Source organism: Mus caroli, chromosome 1 (assembly GCF_900094665.2).
Source record: "Mus caroli chromosome 1, CAROLI_EIJ_v1.1, whole genome shotgun sequence".
Classification (NCBI taxonomy): domain Eukaryota; kingdom Metazoa; phylum Chordata; class Mammalia; order Rodentia; family Muridae; genus Mus; species Mus caroli.
In genome coordinates this window covers 162,436,509-162,456,930 of record NC_034570.1, presented here as the reverse complement: position 1 = coordinate 162,456,930, position 20,422 = coordinate 162,436,509, and the positions used below count along the sequence as shown (strand labels likewise).

The window sequence follows — 20,422 nt, the reverse complement described above, 5'->3', positions numbered from 1 at the left end:
AAAAAAAAAAAAAAAGTAAATCAATAGAGCTCAAATGCCACTAACCCATTTAAAAAGTTCAGTAAATAGCCAGGCATGGCTGCACATGCCTTTAATGTCAGAACTCAGGAGGCAAAGACAGGAAGAGCCTTCCAGTCAAGACTCCAGTGAGACCCTGGGAAAACAAAATAAACCACCACCACCACCACGCCAAGTTCCTAAGTCAGCAAGGCGGTGAAAGGTACTCAGTACTCAAGGCCCACGGCGGTCTGTGCTGTAGGAACTACTTCTTGTTCCTTAGTATCTAATACTCTTTGTTCTTTGTTTTTTAAAGGATACTTATAGCTTCCTTTCTTTTTTTCCTCCAATCATAAAATAGGATGCCAGACTATGAGTTGGCACACTGTTCAACAGGACAGAGAAGCCTGGCAGGCCATCAGGCATCCGAGCTGACTGTCACTGGAGCGCTGACGTGACGTGATGCTGGTGAGTGAATATGTGAATGATTATCATTAGTCGTGGCTATGTTCCAATAAAACTGTATTTTTGAAACAGGATCTTTGATTCTGCATATGTGTAACCTGGATGTGGGATGAGCAAACCGGTGCAGGTATCCACAGCGGTGAGGGCACTGGATCCCAGAGCTGGAATTACAGGTACCCGTGAGCTACCCAACATGGGTGTGATCCTCTAAAAAGGTGGCATTTCAGGCAGTGGTGGCGCACGCCTTTAATCCCAGCACTTGGGAGGCAGAGGCAGGTGTAGACCTACTTGGTCTACAGAGTGAGTTCCAGGATAGCCAGGGCTACAGAGAAACCCTGTCTCAGAAAACAAACAAACAAACACCCCCCCCCCCAAAAAAAAGGGGGGAGTGGCATTTCATTCTAAGCACTAGGTTGTAAAACTTTGGGGATTTTTTTGGGTATTTATTTATTTATTTATTTATTTTGGGATTCAACTACATTGGACAACTGCTCTAACCTGTGCTCCCCCAAACTCTTAAGTCAACCTATACAGTTTCACCGTTGAAGCTCACACTCAAATTGCCTCCATTTGCTAATTTCTTTTTTTTTCCGTTTGCAAATTTCTTTTCTTTTTGTCTGCTTTGGCTTCAGATAAAAAAGTCTGTCTCCTTAAACCTGCCTTCAAATGCTTTTTCACAATCCTAAAATAAAATACAGCAAATAGTTATCTGAAGTCTTGAGGTTAAACAAGCTATTTCTCTGTATTCCTTGCTTCTTTCTTGAAAGAAAACTGTAGAAATTCTTTTAGGCCAGTATCAAAAGCAATGGTGTTATTATACCAAATGAGATATTTGGTATAAATGTTTTCAAATTTGTACCAGAAAATAAGATATTCCAACACCATTCAGTAAGCTAAACTGAAGAAGTGTCAGAGAAGCTGAGATGAATATAACATCAGAGATGATCTGGGTACCAAAAGGACTCTGCTCAGGCAGAATCAGTGTGGCGCAAAATGCATATGTACTCCTGTCAAGTAAACAGTCTGCTAAGATACTAGGAGTACACAAATGGACAGGGACGAAAAACATTGAAGTTAATAAAAGAAAAGATCTGAGTATTTTACTCCTTTGTGCATTGAAATGCTAAAAACAATTCTCAGCCTTACTTTTAGCCTTGGGAAATTATAAGCTGTGGAACAGGGCACTGGAACTTTATTAAGATCTTCAAGTAAGTCAATACAGCCAACTTATCCATTCCTCTTTATGTAGTCTGATCCCCATGGTTATATTCTTCATGACAGAGACTTTTCAAGCAATCTATTTCTTCACGGAAAAAAAAATCCAACTAGACGATCAGTGAATGTATGGAGCGTAACCCAGAAAGTTCTACAACAGCCTTTTTGATCAGTGGCATCGTATATAAAAAGAGTAAGGGGCTAAAGAATTGTGCTGGTGGCTAAGAGCTCCTAGGACTCACATGGTAGCTCACAAGCACCCACAGCTCCCTTTCCAGGAGATTCACCGCTCTCTTCTAGCCTCTGTGAGTGCCAGGCACACACCTTATGTACACATATGCATGCAGGCAAAAGACTCATACAATATAAACACATAAAATATTGCTATAGAAAGACTACTAAATAAAAGAAACAAATTGTCCAGAACTCTTGAACAAGGTAAGCCATATGTTTTCTGACAACTTATCTCATGATTCTAATGCAAGTAATTTCACAATAGTTAAAAAAAAAAAAAATGCTTTCATTACACAGGCAGAACTTATACTACTAGCACAACAGAAAAAGCAAACGTTTTTCTAATCATGCCATTCCTCCTTTTTCAAACTGACAATCCCAAAGAAATGTAGTTGAAATACAGCAGCTGGCGAGCTAGGGAATGCAGAATGCAGGTCAGAAGGAAAACAACTGGTGCAGTGGGGACTGAAAGGATGATGTCTGTTTTCCCTGAGGATGTCTCAATAGCCAGGGTTAAAAACAGATGTTCACAGTAACAAAGATATTACTACAGACAGAGCAGTGGTTCCGAACAACAGAAACAAATTTCCTCAGTTATAGAGCGTTCCCAAGGCAAAGTCCTTCTAAATCCAACACTGTTCAAACTTGCTAGTAAGGAGCTGTCAAGATGATTAACTGGGTAAACACACTTGCTGCTAATGAGTTTGATTCCTGTAACAAGTGTTAAGGTCAGAGCTGACTCCAGAGTTGTCTCCTGACTTCCACATGCACATGCTAAAATACCCTCATCTACTGTATCAGACCCACACAGATTAATACAAAATATAATTTAAAAATTATCTGAAAAGATTGCTAGTACAATGTTAATTTATATAGGAAAACAGTGGAAGGAACATATGGGTTTATGTCTTAGCCACTATTTGGGACAATTTTATCATTCTTTAAAATGTGATAATTACTTTAAAACATGATAATCCCAGGACTAAAGATGACAATAAAGATGACAATAGCCAGGCAGTGGTGGCGCACGTTTTTAATCCCAGCACTTGCAAGACAGTGGCAGGCAGATTTCTGAGTTCGAGGCCAGCCTGGTCTACAGAGTGAGTTCCAGGACAGCCAGGCTACACAGAGAAACCCTGTCTTGAAAAAAAAAACAATAAATAAATAAATAAATAAATAAATGAAAGATAGATGACAGACAATAGTCCCAATGCTCTCTTCTGGCTTCCTCAAACACCACTCATGAACATGGCACCCAGTTACACACACGCAAACAAAACATTCATGCACATAAAATAGATTAATTTTTGAAAACGATAATCTGTATACCATAAAACTCCTCAGGTCGTTGTAATAGGGAACAGAATGTCTCAGAAGGTGCTTAAGCATTCCCAAAAGGGTAAAAAGTTCAACACAGTAGTTAATGAATTCCTACAGTTTTCTAACTTAGCACTGGGGAGCATTGGGCAATATACAATGTATCTTAGTCTCAACCTCTCAAACATGCAAGAGAAGTGTTGAACTCACCTTACATACTGATCTCTTCCACCCACTGCAAACTGGTGGGTATTGGCAGGGTTCACGTAGATTGTATACAGCCCCACTTTCTTCTCCTTCTCTTTTGTCACCACTAGTTTCCTTTCAAAAGTAGAAAAAGCATATAGTTATTATATCCTCCAAAAGACCCAGATGGAGTTCAGCATGGCAGCTCAGAAGTGGAATCACAACACTCAAGAGATTCACTACCTGAATTCAGGGCCAGCATGGGCTATAGTGACTTCAAGGCCAGCCTGAGCTACAGAGAAATGTCTCAAAAACAAACACCAAAAAAAAAAAAAAAAAAAACCTTCAAAGATCCAAGATGGTCATGAAAAGTGGAAAACAAAAAAATCAACAGAGACAGTAGGAAATCAAATTCTAATCTTTACCCCCCCCCAAAAAAAAGGTGGTTTTGTTTTTGTTCTATTCTGAACTACAAAACAAGAAAATGCACTATGCTATTCTGAGGACTGGGAGAAAACATGAAGAAATGTTCTAGTGTTGTTTGAAGAGCATAGGCTGGTAAGTAATTGAGCCAGAGTCATAAAGGCATCCTGCATGCTTTCTTCCATGCAGGAATGGGGGAAGGGAAGTACAACAGGAAAGAGAAGAGGCTGCCACAGTGGCATGTCTGTAATTCTAGCACTTACTCTCACCCAAAGCATAGCCATGACTTCAGTCCTAGCACCACCTCCTGCACCGGTGGCACATGGCTGTGATCCAGGACTCAGAATACAGGCAGGAAGAACTGGAGCTGAAGTCGTCCTCCGCTGTCTAAACAACTAATGACCAGCCAAGGTTACATGAGACTTGTCTTTGTAAAAACAGAAGAAATAGAGGGCTGGAGAGATGGCTCAGGGGTTAAAAGCACTGACTACTCTTTCAGAGGCCCTGAGTTCAATTCCCAGCAACCACANGGTGGCTCAACCATCTGTAATGGGATCCAATGCCATCTTCTGATGTGTCTGAAGACAGCTACAGCACACTCACATATATAAAATAAATAAAATCTTAACAAACAAAAGGAAGCAGGGCAGTGGTGGCGCACGCCTTTAATCCCAGCACTTGGGAGGCAGAGGCAGGCGGATTTCTGAGTTCGAGGCCAGCCTGGTCTACAGAGTGAGTTCTAGGACAGCCAGGGCTACACAGAGAAACCCTGTCTCGAAAAAAACAAACAAAAGGAAGAAAGAAAGATGAGGAAGACTGTAAAGAAAAGGATGATGTATTAGGGGGCAAAAGAAGAATCTAGAGGTGACAATGAACAAACCACACTATATGCAATAAAAATCCATCATTTTGTACAATGTGTAAAAGCTGGAGCTGGAGGGCTCAGGGGTCAACAGCACTGGCTCTGCCAGAGGACCTGAGCTGGATTACCAGCAACAACAGTGGCTCACCACACTGTAACTTGAGTTCTGGGGAATCTAATGTCCTTTCTGGCCTCCCTGGGCACTGTACAGATGTGGTGCACAGACAGACATGCAGGCAAATATCCATACACATAATAAAGTAAAATTTAAAAATGTCCATGGGAGTGAGTGTTCTATGCCTTAGTAAACCAAGCACCTAGAGATGCAGGGAGTGAGTGGACTGTGCCTTAGTGCTGGAAGAAGACTCACAGCCATAGTGAGCTTGGAAAGCTCACTATATAGTCTAGGAGAGCGGAGGCTATCTTCCAATTTTTAGGGAAAAAAAAAATTAAAGGAAGTTGATGAAAGCCTGACTTTGGGGTTAATGAGATGGACGGGTTAGTGAAGTGTCTGCCTTTCTAAAATAAGCTCCTGAGTTAGAGCCACAGCTGCCACATAAAAGGCTTGACATGGAGATGTGCACCTCTAACCCTACTGCTGTGGAGGCAGGCAGAGGATCATCCCAAAAGCCTGCTGGCCAGTTAGTCTTGCCAATTTGGTTGAGTTCCAAATTCAGTGAAGCCATCTCAAAAACCTAAGCTGGCAAACAGCTCTGTGGTGAGTGGGCTCACTGCCGTGCTCACCAACCCAAGTTCAAGCCAAGGAAGGAGAGCAGACTCACTGTCCTGAGTTCACGTGCACACCTCAGCAAAAATGCTGTTCACATAAATAAGCAAACAAAGATAACTGTTCTTAAAAAATGGTTGCAGAACGATGACTTGGTTGGTAAAGGCAAGCCTGACGACCTGAGTTTGATCCTTGGGAGTCACAAGGTAGAAGAAAAGAACCAATTCCCTCAAACTAATGCACACACACAAATACATATAATTTAAAAACGAAAATGACATATACACATTGGAAATGAGCTACTGCTTTCTAGAACACAATTCTGAAGAAAATGGCATCCTTTTCTCCTTATGTGAGGCAAACTAGGAGAGGACGGACTAATCAGGATGGCTATGTGGGAATGGAGAGCGCTTCAACATGACTGGCTGTAACACAGAAGGACCGGCTTCTGACGACCTTCATGGCATGGCCTAAGAGAACCTAGGCAACCTCAAAACCTTGATGATGAGAATTTAGATAACCAGCCATAATTTAGCCCACAGTAAGAGTAATTTTATAAAACTTCTCCTAGATCTAAGTGTCAGTTTGTCATATATGATATCATGAAGATTAATAAGCTTATAGGAAAGACATCAAGAAATGATAAAGGGCCTGACTTCAACTTTTGTCTTTTAAGCTTTTATTCATTTTGGAATAATGAAAATGGAAACAAGAAAAAGACAAGCACCATAACAAACTTCTTGGTAAAGAAATAACGTTAGTATTTTCTCTACATGGCCACAGTCACTCCAGCCTACAACTGTTCTGGATATGAGATTCTGATTTTAAAATATATATAGCTTTCCATTAAAAGAATATAGATGGCGGGCATGGTGATACACATCTTTAATCCTAGCACATGGGAGGCAAACATAGGATCATCAGGAATTCAAGTCATCCTTGACTAAACTGTGAGAAAGCCTGGGCTACATGAGACCTTATCTTAAAAATAGAGACCACTGAAAAGCAGTCATTAGGAGGAAAAAGTCACACTCACACCCACACACTCACACACACACACTCTCACACACTCTCACACACACTCACACTCACACACACACTCACACACACTCTCACACACACACTCATACTCTCACACACACACACTCACACACACTCTCACACACACACTCACATACACACACTCACACACACACACTCTCACACACACTCACACACACACTCACACACACACACTCACACACACACACACACATATTCAAAAGTGACTGCAAAGGTATTGGGAGTTACTAACAATGGCTGTTAGTAGCTAGGAAACTGGGGACAGATACATGGGGAACATCTGTCTTGTCCATGTGTTTTCATTATTTGAGTTTCTTGAGATCTAGCTGTTGTCAAACCAACACAAATGAAAACAGACAATGTATATAGTTAAAGACTTCTAGAAAGAGAGGGAGCCATAGCCAAAGATGCTGAAATTCACATTACACAAGGTAACTTAACCAGTAATGGCTGGATTGAGACTTGACAGAGACATGCCTGGATCCACACAAGATTTTTGCTCTTCAGAGAGATGACTCAGTGGGTAAAGGAACTTGCTGTATAAGCCTGGTTCAATCCCCAGAACCCACAGAAAGGTGGAAAGAGAAAGCCAACTCTACAAAGCTCTGACCTCCATATGCACAAATGGTAAATAAAAAAGGTGGTTTTTTCTTCTATGGCATTACACAGTGAAAATGGAGCTTCCATGTACAAAAGATTTATAGTATAAAAAAAAAAAAAACCTACTGAAGTATCAATTTTATTTTTAAGATTTATCTTTACTTTTCTGTATGCGATTTAACGGATATATATTATATATCAGTTATATATATTTATAATATATATTAATATATATGTATTTATATATATATTAATTAAATGTAGCTTATTTAAAATATAAGGCCATATCTCTAAGCTAGATTGTAGAGAACTGTGCTTCTTCTGGTAAGCTGAATGGTATAGGTAACTAAGAGAATGAAGAACACAAGATCATCAAATTATTAAAGTCTACCTATAAAAATTGAGGTTTCTCTGAGAAATAAAGGTACATTAACATTTCACTGCCCCATAACAGACACAGGAAACAAGGACTCTCCAAAACCTTAAGCTATCTCTATCTTTTATAATACTTGGGTGACCCTAAGCGTTTGATATTACCATGCCTGTTTCCAAGTCAATGAATACAGTTCTGTAGAGAAAGCATGACTATGCATGCGCTAGAAAGATGGCACAGAGGTTAAGGGCACATACTCTTCTTGCAGAGAACTCTTCATGCTGAGTTTGGTTCTCAGCATTCACACTGAGTGGCTGGCTCTTAATCACCTGCAACTCTAGCTTCTAGAATCAGATGCCTCTGGCCTCTGTGAACACCTACATTCATGTGTACATATCCCCATACAGACACACATAAACACAAAATTTAATATAAATTAAGTCATCATTTTTAGGCCTTTTGGCTAAGATTAAATATATAAATAAAACAAACCTTAAACAAAAGTAGGTGTTATGGTTAAACTTACGAAGCTGGCCGGTCTTGTCTCAGGTCAATGGTGAAGACGACAGCATCTTCACCAGCTGACAGGAACGTGCAGGGGGAGTCTGGTTCTAGGGCCAACTGAAGGAAAGAAAGGGAAAGGATGTGGCTTCTAAAACTTAAGACAGAATCTAGTTCATTCACTTACTTCTAAGAAGGGAAGCAATTAAAATGCCTTTGTAGGCTGGGCAAGGTAGGCAACATACGTTTAATCTCAGCTTGGAAGATGAGGCAGGAGGATCTTTCTAAAGTCAAGAGCAGCCTAATCCACACAGTGAGAGTGTACCTCAGGAAACAGTCTGAGCAAGTGAAATGTCCAACTTTTCTACTTTGTTACAAAATCATAAGAAAAGTAATTTAAGCTTCACTCACTCTTACTATGTGAATTGAGAGCTCATTTATTCTATACAGGTCAAAGGACAGGTAATTTGCTATTTTAACCAAGTCCCAAAGAAATCTGTCCCAAACACAGCGAAGGAAAAACATCAACTATTGAGAAATCACTCTAAACTGGGCAGTGGTGATACACACCTTTAATCCCAGCACTCTAGAGGCAGGCGGATCTCTTTAAATTCAAGGCCAGCCTGGTCTTCAAAGTGAGTTCCAGGACAGCCAAGGACTATAGAAACCCTATCTTTAGAAACTAAAGAGTTCACTTTAGAATAAAATCCATGTCTTGAGGAGTGCAAACAATTAATATAGAAGTTTCTCTCTTTTCCAGTCCCTATATCTTAACTCTAAAAATGTGTTGCCTAGTAGGTCGGAACTAGACTTAAAAATCAAAGAAGTTAGGGAGAAAAAAAAAAAAAATCAAAGAGATGGGTATTTTTTATGTTTTTTAAGCCTTCCTTTGCATGCATGGAAATGATAATGTCTACACTGACATGGACAGCTCTTAGCACTTCATTGGCTGCTGTCTTGACTACCCACTCTACAGTCACAGCTCTAAATAAAACTTCTAATAACTTTACTATTTTTAGACTACTAGTTGAGGGCAGGCAGGAAAATCGGGGGTTTCCACATGCAAGGATCTAACCAGCAGCACCTTGGAACCACTAAAATGATCTAAAAACAATCAGAGTGAATTTCAGGGGTTTAAAAAAGACACAGGAACTCAAAGAACTCTGAACTAACCATGACTCTAGCTTGAGGCAAGGTATGTTTATTTTTATTCTGGGGTTTAAGGCAGTCTAGAAATCCTGCCTCAACTTTGCAAGTACTGGGATTACAGGTGTAAGGCAGCACACCCAGCCAGGGGCAGGGATAATCAACCAAGCATTGCATGCACAGGCGCTGAGGGCTCTTTAAACGTCTGTCTCTCTGCAACATTAGGGCAGCTGGATTCTTTGCAGTGCTTTTACTTTTACTCCCAGTGTTCTTAATAAACAAGGGCTGCCTTAAGGGAGGCAGGTGAGCACAACCAAGGGGACATGACAGGACGGGAAGGGAGGGAAAGCAGCGGCCGAGAGCCAGAGGACCTGGGCCCAGTGTCCTGGAGACAAAGCCTCCTTACCTTGTGAGATGCCCCCTTGTGCTGGGCCACACGCTTGGTGTTCTTGCAGCACTGTGTAGCAGACAACTCTGCGACTCGGACCTGCCCATCCCGGGCACACATAGCCAGGGTGGAGTCACCACTGTTAGGAAGGAACTTGGCCTGGAATATTAGGAATGAAGAGGGAAACACAAAAGAAATTAGAGGTGAGTCTAAGAGAAACTGTGTGACGACCCCGTGTCACCTTCTTCCCATGGATGTGCCTTGCCTGCTCTGTGCACAGATTCTTAAGCCCAAATTCTCCCACACATAGAAGGAAGAAAGGAAATCACTGTGACATAAAAGTGCTTTCCAGACGGCTCTGGAAGGATGAGCGCTACACTATTCAACACGATGATAAGCTACAACTATGCCTTACAGGGGGGAAAGCACAAAATAAACAAGGACAACTGTTATCTATCAGACAAATCTGAACCTGCCACAAAGGAGAGAAACCTGGGAAGGATGCTGAAAAAAGAAAAAAGATCATTCTTATGGATGAGTGCCTAGTTATCTGTGTGGAATATGGGACCGAGGCGTAGTAACGCCATAGGATAATCATTATTAGCCAAATCCTAACAAATGTAATTAAGTGCCAGGAATGAATCCATGGGCTTAGCTTCCTTTGTTTTCTTTTTCTTTTACAGTTCTGGGAAAGAACCCAAGAATCTCAGCATGTGCTGCACCACCGAGCTATCCTCCCAGTCCATGCACATGCTGACATGTTGTGCTACAAGCCCTATTTTACAGGAGCACAAATCACAGGGTCAGGCTCTGAGAACTGAGCAGCCGCTTCTGAAGCTTGTGCTCCCTCCTACTGTCTTATACTGACACACCTGCATGAGTCCAGATTCGACTTAATAAAAGGCCTTCCGTGCAAGGAAACAAAAGGCTGCCATGGTCCGTCTCTCAGTATGTTACTATGGAGTCAAAGCTGGAGCAAGCCCTGATACCTCATTCCAATCACAACTTGCTACTATCTTCTGTCTAGACAGCAACTCAGTTTTTTACCTCTTGTTTGACTTTCTCAGTTGCTATTATGTCTCTATGCCTTACCTGGAAGACATTACTTTTGTGGCCACTCTCAAAGTCCAGTACTGGCTGCCGCCGCACCCAATCCCACACCACCACCTTCAGGTCATCACTGCCACTGGCCAGCCAGGTGCCACGCTGGTTAAAGTGCAAGGTATTAACACAACCAGTATGGCCCTCAAGCCCGTGCTGCAGACGGAAACGCTGTACAAAGACTCTAGCTCCACAAGCCTCGTACACAAAGCGGGCACTGGAACCCAGTTCCCGCTCCCGAAGTGCAGGAAGGGCTTGCCAGCGAGGTCGGGGTAAGGCTGTTGTCTCTGAAGACACCCAGTCTTCCAGGGCTCGCTCATCATCTGATGAGTCCTGGTCACGGCTGGCCCGTTTGCGCTGTCCACGGTGCCGAGGTTGTTCCTCGTCCTCTTCGTCTGAGTGGCCATGACCTCGGCTTTCATCGTTGATGGAATAATGGCCCGTGTCCTCCATGCTGTCAGAGTCCTTTTCTTCCCCTGAGCTCTCTGTGTCTGTGCCACGACTTTCCGTGCTGGTGCGGTTGGGGCCACCGTCATCCCCAGTCAAGCTGAGACTCAGGTCTGACGCCTCCACTTCGATCCCTGAGGATGTTTCCCTCCCCTCTTCAGCTCCAGACATCTCCTCTGGGCTGCTGGACAGACTTCCTGAACATTAGAACAGATGCAGAAAAAATAAGGAAACTAATTAGGACAGTGGTCAGAAAGACTTTCCACCTTGGTCTAAAAAAGCTACACTAAAGACCAAGAAACAAATTCTAGAAAATGTGTTTCCTTTGCAAATGCTTATAAAGAGTGATTTCTAGCCAGGCAGGCTGATCCATGCCTATAACCCAAGCACTTGGCTGACAAGAGGCAGGAGGATGCAAGAGTTCAAAGTCATCTTCATCAAGTTCAAGGTCAGCCTGGAAAAAAAAGGAGACTGGGGGAAACTTCTAAGTGGAAATCTTGGTTTCTTTTAGATAAAAGATCAAAGCTACACAGGCACTAGGCATGGAGGTACACACTGGTAATTCCCATACTCAGAAGGCAGAGACAGGAAGGTTACCCCAAGTTCAAGGCCAGTCACATCTACACACACACACACACACACACACACACACACACACACGTGTCTCACAAAAACCAAAACTAAAAAAGATGCTAAGCACTGGAATACTATCTGAGAAGTGTGCCTGTGAGGTAACTTAGGCCTGAAAAGAAAACATCACATACACTCTCTCTTATATAGAACCTAGCTTCAAAATTTTAGATCTAGGAGTTTAGTTTGGAGTATCTGTAGAGATCAGGAAGCTAGAAAGGGTTTCTAAGGTGGGAAAGGCAGAGTCCCTAAGAGGTACAGGAGCGGAACCGTGCTATGAGAGCAGAGAGTGACAGTACTGAGCCTTAAAGAGTTAAGGAAGGATGGAACCTGGGCAGGGAAGATGAGGGAGGGGCGGGAGTAGAAGGTGTGTTAACTAACACTAAGAATATATGAGGAACCTTATAGAAACTATTTTGTAAGCTAGTTAAAATAAAATGTTTTCCCTGGAGATGCCCTGCTTGAGTAAAAGCTTCTCGTGGACACAGGTTATTAATGAAAATCTCAGTGCCGACCATGGTAGAACCTTAGAAGGTTATAGGCAAGGGATGATGACCCAAAATAACACTGGCTACTGCTGTTGGCTGTCCACCAAGACTAGATGGTAAAAGTCTATTGTTAAAGAAACCATACAGCTTCTTTATAGGACAGAAGAATCAGGCTGCAACTAGCCTGGCCATCCTCTCCCTGCTGGCTGGCTGGCTTCACAGTGCCAAGGAGGAGTGGGTGCTTGGTGAGAAGACAACCAATGGCCAAAGACGCCTCAGGGGCTAAGAGCACTGACTGCCCTTCCAGAGAACCTGGGTTTGATTCGCAGCATCTACACACACACTTGTATCTCAGTCCCAGAGGATCTAGCACCCTTTTCTTGCCTTTTCAGACACTGAATGCATATGGTGCACAGGCATACATGCAGGCAAAACACCCATATACATACAATAAATCCCCCTTCCCCCAATTTTAAAAATATACCAATGGATTTCTATGAGTTTAAAGCCAGCCTGGTCTACATATAGTAAACTCCAAGCCAGGCAAAGACACATAGTGAGACCTTGTCTCAAAGGAAAGGAAAGGAAAGGAAAGGAAAGGGGAGGAAAGGGGAGGGGAGAGGAGGAGAGGGGAGGGGAGGGGGCTTATAATTGGTCAAGGCACTAAGAATAAATGACTATCTAGTGCTTAATCATAAATAGATCATTTATATAAACTCCCTACCAAGGTTCAGAGAGTATGACAATAGGGGCAGCAGGAATACGAGCAGCTGTGGTGACACAAGGTCAAGCCAGTCAGGATTCCAGTACAAGTAGGGGAGTGCTTATGAGGCTCCATACTCAACAACTGTTAGCAGATGATGGCTGCTGGGGAAAGGGAGTCACCTTTCTTCAGGGGTGCGGCAACTCATAGATTGTCCCCGCTCCTGTGGATGGTCCCACACCCATGTGACTGCTAGAAGCACAAACTAAATCTAGCGGATTATTAAAAAAAAAAAGACAATATGAAGCTTGGAGGAAGACATGTAAAGAGGGGTCAGAGGAAATGGGGAAATAGGGGTGGATATGATCAAGATATATTTTATGCATGCATGAAATTATGAAAAGAATAAATTTCTACAATATTTTAAAGTGTCCGATGCAACTCCCTTAGATTCTGCCCTGTTTGAGACAGGGTGTCCAATATACCCCTGGCTAGCCTGGAACTCCTTATGGAGACCAGGCTGAGCTCCCTCCATTTGTGGCGCTCTATCGTTTTCATTTCCTGAGTGCTGGGATCACAGGTATACACCAAACACCACACCTGGCTTCAGGCTATATTCTGTTTGATCAATGTAGGGATAATCTCTTGTTCAACATGTAAAGGCATGAGAGGATAGATAGGACATCCTCCCGGAGAGGAACTCTGGGAAAAAGAGGCGCACAGGAGAATCGCCACCAAGCCCAGCCACATGGCAGACCTTAAGTTTAGTATAAATGGGTTAATATAAGAGCTAACTGGAAAGCAAGCCTGGCTTCAGGCCATAAGCACTGTAAATAAATCTAAGCCTCTGGATCACTATTCAGAGCTAGGACTGAACAGTTACAGAAAATCACAGAAAAAAAATTCTCAGCAAGGACTGCCATGCCATCCTTTTGTTTGAAAGACAGTAAGTAAATAACAGTAAGTAAATGACAAGAGAGCATACTGGTCTCTACCACTTCCCATGTCAGGAACGCACTGACTTCCTGCCGCTTAACTGCTTTCTTCCAGAAGATTTTTTTTTAATTACCATGGCATTTATTTATTGGGTGTACATGTGCCACAGTGAACATGTGGCCATAAAAGAACTTGAATGAGTTCTCTCTTCTACCATGTGGGTTTCCAGGATCAATCTCAGTCATCAACCAGGTGGCACACAACCTTCCTCACTGAGCTGCGTTACTAGCCAGTCTACCAGTTCTTAAAACGCAGGGAAAGACGACTTGAAGGAGTTTAAGCTGGTCATTATGATCACTTACACAGGTTCTCAGCCCCTTTCTGGCAAATACATATTTTAACTTAACTTCAATTTGCTTGTTTTAGATAGGGTCTCATTATAATGGCCCACACTAGCCTCAAATTCACAAAAATTCTCCTGTTCTAGCTTCTCAACTGTTAGGATTACAAGCACGAATCACTAAACGTAGTTTACTAAAAATAATCTTTTTCTTTTCTTCCATGATGTCAGGGATCAAACCTAATGCCTTGTACTTGCCTGGAAGAGCTCAACACTGAAACTACACACCCAACCCTAATCTAAAATCTTCACACAATTTAGACACATATTTTCAGTCTCTATTGAACAATCAAACGGTCCTATTGAGAAACACACATGAAGCTGATAAAAAGCAGGGCTACTCTAAGTGGTTCATAAGAAGCTCGGTAGTCTGGGACTGCTATCTTGGCAGTTACGTAACTGGGTGACTTTCAATGCTTACAATTAAATGCTGCACTGTCATCTAGCAAAAAAATCATGCAATGAGCACTTGAGCAATGTTTATACCTCTTACAAGCACAATTTCCAACCTACGGTCAAGGTTTTGGAAAAAGGAAGGGAAGAAAGGGTTTTAAACCACTCCTGCTTACTGCTGTCTCCTTGGCTCAGCTGAGTACAAATCTGCCCTGCTACAAGGAGACTCACTAGAGGAAGGCAAAGCAAGGTGTCACTCTGGTGTAAGCTCCTTGGGTCCAGGTCTAATGTTTAAGGATCCAAAGCTAGAGTGCCTCAGACTGTCTTGTTGTCTGGTGTCAGCAGTCATCTGGGAAGTCCGCTGAAGAAATAAAACCTCTTTTCAATGAACTCTGAGGCAAAGTTCAATACAGAAAACAGATAGAAGTGTTTTGTTTGAAGTAATAAGAGAAGGCTGAACAACACAAAAGACCCACCAAGAGCATAATAGTATAAAAACTGGGCTAGAATGTAGAAAAGTACGGGCGTGGGGAAGACCCACAGAAATCTGAATTTAAGAAGCAGATATGCTGAGAAAGTATAATAGATGTGTTTAAGTGCAATGGGGCCTAAGTTTCGGGTAGTTAAGAGGGGATAAAAACACCACATGAGGATACAGCTTAACGGTAGAGCCCCTTTACTGTGCAAACGGTTCCGGGTTAAACGCCCCAGCACACAGCATGTAACAGAGCCCTCGATACAAGCTAAAGTAAAACCTCCAAACTCCTGGAACTGACTGTTAAAATTATGATCAACGAGGGCCAGCAAGATGGCCCAGCAGGTAAAGGCACTTGTCACTAAGCCTGACAACACAAATTTTGAGCTTCCAGACCCACAGGATAAAAGACAGAGCCTGATTCTACTAAAGTACCACAGTAGAATGACACTGAGTATGTAAGTGTAATATAGAATTTAAAAACCTGTGACTAACAAATGCAGACTTTAATATAAGTATATTATATATAAATATAAGAGTGTACTACCAACTTGAAAGGGGGCCCAGGAGTCACTGACCAAGATCTAGCTCAAAATCTGGCATTTTTTTCTGTACTAGCCCAGAGGGTAAAAATTTTAAGTGTAGAAAATCATTTAGCACTGTCATAATTACTGACTCTCACTTGCACACAAGTAACTCAAAGACATTCATTAATGGCTGTGATTATGTTTTAGTGAATCTTTTTTTACATACATGTGTGTGGTGTGTACATCTGAGTATATGCCAGAGGGTCACAAACGTGTGACCATGTTGACATCAGGAGTCTTACCCAATCACTTTCCACCTAACTGAAGCAGAGCTTGTTGATCCAGTTAATGTAGCAAGCTTGCTGACTAGGATTCTCTGCATCATGCCCACCTGGTCTCTACACAGATTCTAATCTCCAGTCCTCAGGCTTAGGTAAGTGCCCCAATAAATTTTTTTACAAAACCAAGGGGCAAACAGGTTAGGGTTTGAAAACTAGTTTGCCAACCTCAATGTAGCTAACAGACAAGCTGCAGTTCAAAAATATACCTGTGAGCTAGAGACACAGACCTGTAGCTGAGTAGTTGCCTTGCATGTCCAAAGTTTGATCATCAGAATGTGTGAGTGTATGTTTGTGCATTGCACACGTACACTCACGCATGCGCGCACACACATATACACATACATACACACACATACACACACAAACACATACACTCCTCTAAAATTTCTTTAGAATCCTGTCCCTTTTAACTAAGCCCAGATAGAGGGATGGAAGAAGACCCGATTCTAGATAGTTTGGGTTTAACCCTTTTCTTCGTGCCTCTGCCTGCCTTTTTGGCACTAGAGGCTGCACTTCCAGACAGTAACTTCATTTCTTATCATTCTCTGGAACTATTATCTAACATAGAAACAGACCTCTCAATTAACAGAGGAACCTCAACTTCCCCCAAACTCCCTCCACCTTACTTTTCTTCTTAGTATTTTGTAAGTCTGCCTGTCTTAAACAGACTTTCAAAAATCCAAACCACTTGACCTTTTAGAAATGTATCTCTGGGACTCAAGAGATGGCCCAGCAGTCAAGAGCATGGGCCGTCTTTCAGAGGACCCAGATTCAATTCCCAGCACCACATGGTGGTTCACGGCTGTCTGTAACTCCAGTACCAAGGAATCTAATGTCCTATTCTGGCCTCTGCAGGCACCAGGCATGAAAGTGATACACAGACATACATGAAGGCAAAATAACCACACGCATTAGAAAAAAAAAAAATTTAAGAAAAGAAATTTATCTCTGTATTGATTTTCTGAAAATAATCAGATAAAATTTGAAGTAGCAAAAGTGGTAGGCAATCCAAGATGATTCCTGTGTACTTTCCCATACTCCAACAACACACAAAGAGCTCCTTTGCCCCACTAAAATTCAGGTCTCCACTCTCCCTCAGGGAAGGTGAGAGACTTCAGCTAATAGTAAAGAGAGTTCTACCTGTTTTCAGCCCCTTACCATTAGCTAAATCTGTTCTCCCATCTGTCGTGTTGGGACGTTTATTGGACATCTTAAATATGGTCGCCAGCCTGGATTTGGGAAGAAGAAAAAAATAAATTAATTAGAAAAGCCCCTGGGAAAGTCAATAAAATAGACAGGAGATTTAACAGTTCATAGACTTTATCATTTCATAAGAACGAATCTTTTTGTGTACACTTAACAAGACTATTCAGCCAGTAAAGCCCACGCCCTGGCTTCCCTGGATGTAACTCCATAAAGCAGCATACTTGTCGGAAGGGCAACCGCCATCTCTTTACTTTCTGTACCGAGGAGAGAAAGGAAGAACTAAAGCTTCAAACAGCAGGCATACATCTAATAACATGCTGCCAGCTAAGAACCTCAAATGAACACAGAGCTAGTTATCACAGCCCTAGGAATAAGAACCCAATTTAGGGAAGAGATGTGTGTCCACACACTCGGTGAAGCATTTGTTTTCACAAAATGAACACATGAGTCAAGATTCTGATCTCATTTCACATACAGATCAATAGATAGGAGAAGAATCAAGCTATTGGAAAAAATCCTGATCTTTGGTCGCTCAGATACATAGTGTCAAGCAAATATTATAAGCAGAGCCAAGTGGTAGTGGTTCACATCTCTGGTATCAGCACTCAGGGGAAGCAGAATCAGGTAGATCTCTGTGAGCTCAAGGCCAGCCCGGTCTACAGAGAGAGTTCTAGGACAGGCTGGGGAGGGCTACACAAAGAAACCCTGCTTCAAAAAAAAAAACAAGGAAAAAATTATAAGCAAAGATGGAATTTGAACCCAGGAGTATCTTACCATTAAGAAATAACCTTAAGTCCCGACTTAGGAGACACAGGCAGGCAGATTTTTGTGTGCCAGTGGCCATACAAGGTGCATAAAAGAGAATTCACATTAAACCATCTCAGCTCATCTTACACAGTAGCAAACATCACTTCAATGAACTCTACTTATTTTCACCAGACTTACACCTCTGTAGCGAAGCCCTAACTAGAACTAGGGAACATGTTCTATTTCTTTAATGCTATTATAACTCTCCTACCCTCTCCAAGGCCTTATTGTCACCTCCAGCAAACTCCAAAGAGCAAAGAATGATATGATTCAGGCCAGAGTTTTGTTTAGCCCTTTCAGTGTCTTGAACAAAAGGCAGTGGTAGAAGACAAAGTATGATTATGACCCAAGACTAAGTGCCCAGGCACCGTTCTCCAATCTTTCAACAGCCCTTTCATTCCCCTAACAATTACCATAGGATCCCATCCTTATCTGCTCTCTATTTCTCTCCTTCACTGAAACCTATGCTGTTTCATTTTAAAAAAAGAAAAATTGTTCTCTGCAGAGACAACTGCCCAAAACTACTGAAGCAGGCCACCATGGGGAAGCAGAAATACTGCAAAAACAAAACCACCACCACCACCACCAAGAAAACAAAAAGAAATCCCAGCCCTGAATCTGAGCCAGCAGCTGAGGAGCAATGAGGAAGCGCAGCACAACACAAGGTGTGAACGGTGGGCAGGAACAGGAGCTATGTCTGGAGAGACTATCTTCTCCCTTTCGCTTGTCTGAGTCAGGGTCTCACTCTGTACCTCAGGCTGGACTCAAAATCACAGGGGACTCTTCTGCCTCAGATTCCCCAGGGCTTGGCTAACAGCTGTGAGCCACCATAAATTACTTCTTTTCTCTTTGATATGTCATTTTAAATAAAGACTAAGGTATGAGTTTTTTGCCTGTATGTATGAATGTATGTATGTATGCATATGTATGTGCCTGGTGCCTGAGAAGGTCAGATGCTGCTGCTGATTCCCCTGGAGATGGAGTTATGGATAATTTGTGAGCCACCATGTGGATGCTGACAAATGAACCAAGGTCCTCTGTAAGTTGTGTTTAACCTAAGTCATCTCTCCCACCCCATGTAGATGTATTCTGATAAGTATTTCCCATACATCTCTTGGCTTTGTCTCTCAATAGTCACTATATTCTTTAGCATCTCAGTAATTTCCCCACTCTGAAGCTACAGTTTAAAAACTAGACTATGTAAAAGTCCTCAGAAATAAGGAAAGTTATTCCATTACTGGTCATAAAGCAAGCCACTGTTATCATGGTAAAGTAAGAGTAGATGACATATTTTTCCACTTCTAGAATTAAACTGTCTACCACATCACATTCTCACTTCACTATTATCCATTTCCAGAGGATAAAACAGCAGCTCCCCAAAACCATTCTCATAACTAAACAGCATCAGGAGGTCCAGAATGTGTGGACTTGTTATATTCAAGCTACCTGCTTTCCTATTCTCTATGATGACCTGGCTCTGAGAAGTGGGGAAAATGAGCCATAATGTCCAACTATATCCACAGTGGACAGTATAGTCTTTTAGAAGAGAAAATGGCTTATGGGTCTTTAAATAAAGAATCTTTTTGAAGTAAAGTTGACAGACCTCATTACTAAACTCAGAACCAGAAAACCCTGTGGATGCTTATGTAAAGCACAGCAGATATTTTACGTTGTGATATCCAATAAAAGTTAAATTTTAGCAAAATCAGTCTCAGACTAAAAGGAAGACCGAAGACAGTGGTGGTCCACACCTTTAATCCCTGCACTCGGGAGGTGGATCTCTGTGAGTTCAAGCGCAACCTGGCCTGGTCTACAAATCAAGTCCAGACAGCCAGGTCTATACAGTAAAATCCTGTCTCGAAAAACCAAAACACAACAACAAAAAAGGGAGAAGTTCAAGAACTCAGCAGTTAATTTTAAAAAGGTGTGTTAATTTTTCTAGAGTGAAGCCAGCAGTCCACTGTACCCTGACAAGCTCGTGACCACCACTGGACCTTGCTTTCTTCATCTGTAAAATAACAGACTGAAAGCTGGACATGGTAGCACATGCCTGTAAACCCAGTGCTTAGGAGGTAAAGGCAGGCCTATGAATTCAAGGTTATCCTCAGACACGTAACAAATTCAAAGGCTACACGAGACCCTGTTCTCAAAAATAAAGACAGAGTGTATCTAACTTTAAGTATCCAGATGGCCCAAACTGTAAAGCATTCTGAGAATTACCATGACCCTCAGTTTCACATTAGAGCACTTCAGATGTTCACATGATTTCTATGAAAACACTGGGAATCTAGGCTGGAAGTGCTGATGGTCAGCACAGTGCTCGGCCAGCAACTATGAGGCCTGAGCTCAACACCCAATGCTGCAATAACCAACCATCTAAAATCCCAGCACTCGGGAGGCAGAGGCAGGCGGATTTCTGAGTTCGAGGCCAGCCTGGTCTACAAAGTGAGTTCCAGGACAGCCAGGGCTACA

General features: G+C 42.2%; 1 protein-coding gene across 3 annotated transcripts in view; it reads right to left on the bottom strand.

Moving 5' to 3' along the window:
* Dcaf8 (DDB1 and CUL4 associated factor 8) overlaps nt 1-20,422 on the bottom strand; it is a 48,446-nt gene that overhangs the window by 12,645 nt on the left and 15,379 nt on the right. For all 3 annotated transcript variants that reach the window (XM_021171652.1, XM_021171660.2, XM_029468223.1), the window contains exons 3-7: nt 17,096-17,166; nt 10,589-11,241; nt 9,515-9,655; nt 7,988-8,082; nt 3,439-3,549 (exon numbers count right to left, since the gene is read on the bottom strand). In XM_021171652.1, the coding sequence (XP_021027311.1) occupies nt 3,439-3,549; nt 7,988-8,082; nt 9,515-9,655; nt 10,589-11,241; nt 17,096-17,147 (1,052 nt within the window). In that variant the 5' untranslated portion in view covers nt 17,148-17,166. The remainder of the gene's footprint in view (nt 1-3,438; nt 3,550-7,987; nt 8,083-9,514; nt 9,656-10,588; nt 11,242-17,095; nt 17,167-20,422) is intronic.